This window comes from Dipodomys spectabilis, unplaced genomic scaffold (genome assembly GCF_019054845.1).
Source record: "Dipodomys spectabilis isolate Male_0828 unplaced genomic scaffold, ASM1905484v1 ptg000098l, whole genome shotgun sequence".
Classification (NCBI taxonomy): Eukaryota; Metazoa; Chordata; class Mammalia; order Rodentia; family Heteromyidae; genus Dipodomys; species Dipodomys spectabilis.
The window spans coordinates 18,827,402-18,834,348 of NW_024870775.1; the positions used below are offsets into that span (position 1 = coordinate 18,827,402).

General features: G+C 39.3%; 1 protein-coding gene across 2 annotated transcripts; it reads right to left on the bottom strand.

The window, feature by feature from the left end:
- Nucleotides 1-1,597: 1,597 nt before the first annotated feature.
- On the bottom strand, nt 1,598-6,175 carry Ranbp6 (RAN binding protein 6). Of its 2 annotated transcripts, XM_042686675.1 has the most exons (2): nt 6,022-6,166; nt 4,729-4,906 (listed from the first exon to the last, which is right to left on the bottom strand). In XM_042686675.1, exons 1-2 carry the CDS (start codon nt 6,155-6,157, stop codon nt 4,815-4,817), a joined length of 228 nt encoding a protein of 75 aa, XP_042542609.1. In that variant the 5' UTR covers nt 6,158-6,166; the 3' UTR covers nt 4,729-4,814. The 2 variants fall into 2 exon arrangements, with proteins under 2 accessions (XP_042542608.1, XP_042542609.1); XM_042686674.1 differs by having other exon boundaries at nt 1,598-6,175.
- Nucleotides 6,176-6,947: the final 772 nt, after the last annotated feature.

Here is a 6,947-nt window from a genome sequence, read left to right on the forward strand (position 1 = left end):
CTGGATATCCCTCATTTACTTTAACTAAAGCCCAAGAATCTGGGTCAACCATATTCAAGCAAGTATCTTCTTTTTTAAGCACCAGCCCTATTTCATGACTCTTATTCCATTTATTGAGCCTTATGTCACTAAACACTTTATATTCATTATGTTCCTTAATTCTTACAACAATCCTTTAATCTAGGTATTTACCTTCGTTCCAGAGAATCTAACTCTTTAATAATTTGCCAAAATTCAAACCTAGTTGTGTCATACTTTAAAACTCTAGGTGCCTAATTCCAAATCATCTGGCAGAATTTCTAATTCTTCATGCAGGAAATGTCGTTGAAAGGCTTCTTAATTAAATATATATACGAGAATGAAATAGAAGACGTCTCAACTCTAGTTCAGAAAGAAGGAAGATGACAGTAATTCCAGTTATTATGAAAGCAGAACAGGTCCTAGAACTTTAAAAAAATCCACTCTTATACAAGAAATGTAGGTATATTTATAGAAGTATTACCATTGATTCCACAAATAAGACAACTCTCTATTAAAACTTAGAAGGAGGCAATCACTGTCTTCGATTCTGGTACCCTATGTCTTGTATATACATTTATCTGATTTGGGGAAGGGAAAGGGAATAACAAGGACAAAGAATAACCCAATGCAAAATGATACTTACAAGACTCTATGTTGGAAATGAACTTTATAAATTGGGAGGGGGGAAGGAGGGAAACTGGGGAGGGAAGGAATAGTGGGAGAAAAAGGAGTAACAATGTTTGACAAGAAATGTACTCATTACCTTACTCATGTAACTGCAAACCCTCTGTACAGCATTACAATAAAATAAAAACAAGAAACAAAACTTAGAAGTAGCTAAGTGCCAATGGCTCAAATCTATAATCTTAGCTACTCAGGCGGGGACCTAAAGATTTTGGTTCAAAGTTTGCTCAGGAAGGAAAGTCCATGAGACTCTTATCCCAACCACCAAAAAAAAAAAAAAAAAAAAAAGCAGGAAGTGGAACTGTGATTCAAGTGGCAGGGCATTAGTCTTGGGGAAAATGCTCACAGAGAGTGCCCAGGCCTTGAGTTCAAGCCCTGGGACTGAACAAAAACAAAAAAACTTTGAAGTTGATTTTTTCTATTTATTTTAAATGACTTACAATTATGACCACACTATATGTAGCATTCTTAACTTTCTCCCCTCGCTCAAAAATTATATGGATAGGAAACACATTTCTTTTTTTGGGGGGGCGGGGGGTCTGGTCATGGGGCCTGAACTCTGGGCCTGGGCAGCTGTCCCTCAGCTCTTCAGCTCAAGGCTAGCGCTCTACCACTTGAGCCACAGCGCCACTTCCAGCTTGTTTTTCTTTTTGCTTATGTGGTGCTGAGGACTCGAACCCAGGACCTCAAGCATGCAAGGCAAGCGCTCTACCGCTGAGCCACCTTCCCAGCCCAAGGAAACACATATCTAAGATCTCAACTTTATATCCCTGTCTACAGGGGCCCAACCTACCAATCTGAAGTGTGGTAAGGGGTGAATTGGAAAATTCCAAAGGAAATTTTCAAAAGGAATTCCAAACTCAAAAACCAATATAGAGACACACAATAGAGATGAATGAACAGCAATGATTTATTGAGCACTTACTGTTCTTAAATATTTGCTGAATACGTACACAGTATTCACAATATCCCCAGGAAGTCACAATAGATGTATGTTTTTTTTAAGTTTTATATGGATGATTTATGGACTAGAAAGCTTTTTTCTACCCTATAAAAAGCTCAACACCAAAGACTGACATTGCAATTAATAGAACAGACTTACAGAGCTGTTTTCTTATAATGCACTTACACTGGTAAATGACTAGTCTCAAAGCTGTTTTATTTTTAATATTTAAAAATAAAATTAAGTTTTGTTTTGTTTTTTCACTTTTACTATAGAATATCCTTCAGTGCTGCTATAGTATTTGCTATGAACTTCCTCACAACCTGAAACTATTTGGGTCTCATTCTGAATCAAGTCTTCTCTTCTTGTTGACCTGCTTGGCAGGAAAAAAATAGCACACATATACAAACAAATAGTTTGCTAAAACATATACACTTATCCCACAAACACTGATAACTTGCTATTTGTCAAACACAGTATTACAGTATATTACATGCTACCAATGTTAGATGCACCAGTAATTATAATTCAGTAACTATAATTCTTGTTGTTCTGATTAACTTTTTTAAATGGAGAGCAGTTTAAAGAGATTTAAATGTTCTCATAACTCTCAGCTGAACACCTTGTGAACTGGAATTTGGATATGTCACAACTGGTTCTCAGGAGTACATCATATCAAAGTTTACATACATTATAAAGAAAACTCTCACATTCCACAGCAATATCTTGAAACTCACTCTCAGTTCTACCATTCTTCTACCACCATAAATATCAGAAGTAGTAGTATCAAGGAGTAATAAATAAGCCTGTCATAACTTCAAAGATGTTTGTCCTGGAAGTTCTATCTTACCTTTGTTAGCTCTTAGTATCTTGTGACAGTCAGGATGACTTCTTGGCACCAAGTTAACTGCAGCATTGATATTTGTTCAAACAGCAACAACTTATACTTACTGCACATCAAGTAGGGGTAAGTGACAAACATTCTAAGACATGAGTTATTACTAAGTTCTATGTTAAGAGATAAAACATGCAAAGTATACAAAAGGCTGTGACTACTCCTAGAGAAACATGGGGATGAAATATAACCACTTACAATGGAGAGAACAATTCTGTCATTTATAACAGAATCCACTCAACATTTATTAGTAGTCACTTTTATGGCAGATGATATTCAAGTAATATTAAAGTGCTTCAAGCAAGATTTAGCAATTCGTGTAAGGCTTCCTGCTGTTCATCATCAAGTTTGGATATGCACTCCAACCATAAATCTTCAGAAGTCTGTACCTGGCGAACAACATTAGCTAGGCGTTTAGCACAAGGATCTTCATAGTTAATAGTGTCATTGATTTTTCCTTCTGCAATTATACTGATGATTTTGGGAAGATTGGAATTATTTGGACCCACTACAAGTGGATGGTTACTTTCAATTAAGTCACAGAGAAAATTCAGAGTCTGAATAGCTTCCTCTTTATCTTCATGCAGTGGAAGCCATGATAACCAATGTGGAAGAACTTCATCTACATTTACACAGTTAGGCTTAAACTTCAAAATCTTCCCTATTGCTGAGATACAGTTTTCCGTAGCAATAACATTTTTTTTGGTTTTGGAATTTGCACACTTAATAACTTTCACCAAGAGTGGAACTGCTTCTGAACATAAAGAACGATAATCATCTCCACCAAACTGTGCCATAACACCAAGGCCATAAGCAGCAGCTTGCCTAACTTCTGGGTTATTGTCTCGCATATTTAGTAGCATTGGCCACCGAAAATATTCCACATATTTAAATGAGGTTGGACTGCAGTGCTCTATGATATCATCAAATATGCATAATCCCCACTGTCTGTCTGGCCATGGCCTACTTGAACAAATGAGATTTACAATTAATGGAAGGAGCTGTTCAAACCATGGTAAAATCTTTTCCTTGTAAGTACTAAATAATGAGTGCAAAATATCTGATACTTTGGTCAGAATATAAACATCACATTCATCTTCATCTTGCAGAGACATTTCAACCTGCTGGTCATAGTTTTCCTCTTGCCTTTTAACCTGTCGTATCTCTTGGTTTTTAAAATGTCCTTCAAGTTTTGCCTTCAGAATTCCTCCTAATTCTTCCAAGTGTTCATCATTAAGGCAACCATCTCCCATTACCTCAATGGACTTTGCAAAAGAATTCATAATTTCTGAGAGTACATCTGTATCAGGTTCAGTCCCAATAGCTTTGATTAAAGGATCACATATCAACTGCCACATCTGTGAAAGATAGTCTGCACCACGAATTCTTGCACATTCCAGGAGAAAAGGCATGGCCTCTGCGGCTGCCACCCGAACATTGTCATGGAAATAAAATTTCAGTAAAGGAACCATCAGTTTTACAACTTGGTCTGTATATTCCACAAATCCTTCTTTTAACTCCTTAGCATAATAAACCAACATCTGGCAAGCGGTTGCTTTTGCTTCGAGTCCTGAAGTTTTAATCCCAAAACTTTGTTGGTCTCCAAGATTTACAAATTGCCAGCCATCGTCATCACTCATATTCTCCACATCTTGTGTGTCTAAGAGAGCAACATCAGGTTTAGCTGAAGCAGTCTTAATAAGAGGCTCAACAACCAGTGGAAGGTACTGCTCAAAATCTTTCCCAAGAATTTTACACATCCTAGCCCATGCTGAAACCATGTAAGAGGTCTGAGGGTCATCATCTTCCATATTACTTAAGTCTGATTGCGTCTTCAACAATAGCTGCATCACATTTGATGTATCTTGCATAAATTTTTCTTTCCCAACAGCAAGACCAACATGGCTAATGCACTCAATAGTTTTTCCTCTCAGAAGTTTAAGTTCCTTCTGAACAGCGAGTTCAACAACATGAGTTAGGGAGGGCATAAATATGTCATAATATGGAATGAATTTTTCTTCTATTGTATCTGCAACAGAGGCAATGGTTGTCACAAGCTGTTCCAAAGCCAATTTAGTCCCATTCCGAATCAATTCTTGAAGCTTAATTACCAAGATAGAATGCAGATTTTTCACCATATTATCCAAATATAGAACTAGCAATGATTTGGGGCAATCTTCAATAAAAACAATAAGAGCAGAAGCTGCATGAGATTGCACACGCTGATTACCTTGATTTTCCATTGTACGCAACAAAGCTGCAATCACTGTCTCATGGAATTTCTTTTGGAAACCAGGGGCAAAATCTGTAGCCATCTGTCCAAGTGTAGTACAGGCCGCAGCCCTCACCCTTGGATGAGGATCCTGAAGAAAAAGCAAAACTGAGTTAACTGTTTCATCTAGGATCGGTTCCATTTGCTGATGGCAACCTTCTCCAATTGCAGATAAGGCCATTAATCCAGCATGCCGATATTTCCAATCAGGGCTCTGAAGCATTTGCATGATATGCTCTTTGGTCATGGGTAAGACCACCTTTCCACCAAGCCCACAAGCTAGTCTGTCTAGTGCACTCTCAGCAGCAACAGCATTACTGTCAAAATCATCTTCTTCCATTTCATCAGCATTTACCCAATCCTCATCATCTTGTAGATCAACCATCATTGCTAATATATGAGGAACTGCCTGTGCAATAATATTTGTATGTTTTTTCAACATTGGGGTAGCAGTTTCAGACAAGGTCACAATTACTTCCAGGGCCAGCTGGCGTTGCAGATTACTAAGCCTAGAGTCTCCACACAACTTCAGGCTCAGTTGTAGAGTATCTTCTAAATAGGGACCCAAGTATTTTGGTACAGTATCTGCAATCTCAACAAGGGATTCTAGCACAGAATCGTCATCCTGGTAGCAGGAGTCATTCACAGCCTGTAGGATTCCAGGAAGCAAGTCTGCAAAGTCTTTGAAAAGGGCAATGTTGTTCTCGTTAGCAAGAACAAACGCAGCTGCAGCTCTAGCAGATAAGGTCCTGATTGCTGGGTGTTCTTGATCTTGAATACATTGGTCCAACAATCTTTTGATGATATCCAAATCGTGCCGGTCTTGGTTCCCAAAAATCCCAGGAAAGTGCCAGAAAACGTGAAGCGCAACTTCCCACAGAACCACATTTTTAGAGTAGATCGAGTCAATAAGGAACTTCAGACCCTCTGGCCAGTGGTTAGTGCCATCCTCATCTATCAGATTCCTGGCCAGCACCGCAAAAATATCGCAAAGTTTTTTCCTCATGCTAGCATGTGTCTCTAACTTAACGGCCAGTATGAGTTCAATCTTGACATCCCTCTGCACATCAGAAGGCAGATTTGGATAGACCTCCTCAAAGCCAGAGGACAAAAGCCGTCGTAGCAGTGCGGCAGCCATTTGCCTCACCTCATAACCCGCTCTTCTATTCCTGACGGCATCTAAGAGGAATGTAGTCTTACACAGACCTGGGATATTCTCATAGATTTCCTCCGCTTGCCGCCGCACCATACAGCTTGGATTGATTAGGTTCTTCAGAAGCTGGTAGAACTCTTGCTTCTCCGACACGGTCGCCGGCACCCCTGCAGATCCGGCCGCCGCCATCGCGCCCTGTCAAAACTACGGCGACCGGGAAGAAGGGCGGGGGGGGGGGGGGTCTGCGGCTTGGAGCGTGACGTCAGCGAGGCGACGGTGGGGATGGGCGGGGCGCTGCTCCCTCCGCTGCCAGGGTGCCGGTTGCTAAGCACCGGGAGGCTTGGAAGCCAGGAAGAAGTTTCTGAGAGAGGTGTGATGTTGGTGATCCTCCATTTATTTTTCTGATAAATATGCACCTGCAGGGGAAAAGGGGAAGAAATGTTAACATTCATTATATTCGGTTAGGATTCTGAGTGATTTTTCCTCTATTTCTAAACTGCGTTGGTATTACTCCGATCATCTAAAACCAGTGAGTGCATTTTGAAAACAAGCTGAATGAAAGAAGTCAATCACAAAGGACCAAATATTGTATGATTCCATGATAAGAAAGCTTTTTAAAAACCAACTCTATACAGACTGAAATTAGTGCTTGCAGAGCGTATTTTTTTGAATAATGAAAATGTTCTATAATTGACTTGTGATTATTGCACCACGTGGTTATACTAAAAGCTATTACTTTGTGCAGTTTAAGCTGGTGAGCTGTATGATATGTGAGTAATACCATAATAAAGTGGTTTATAAAATAAGGCCAACAAGAGAATGATTTCCTCCTCACTACCACATCTATAGTAGTGGTAGTACAGTGATAGAACACTGGTGCTCAAACTTGGATGTGTATCAGAATCACTTGGCCCTTGGATTATAATAAAGAATAAAAAGACAATTGAGTAAAGTATGGTAGAAAGTAATCTGGAGTTAG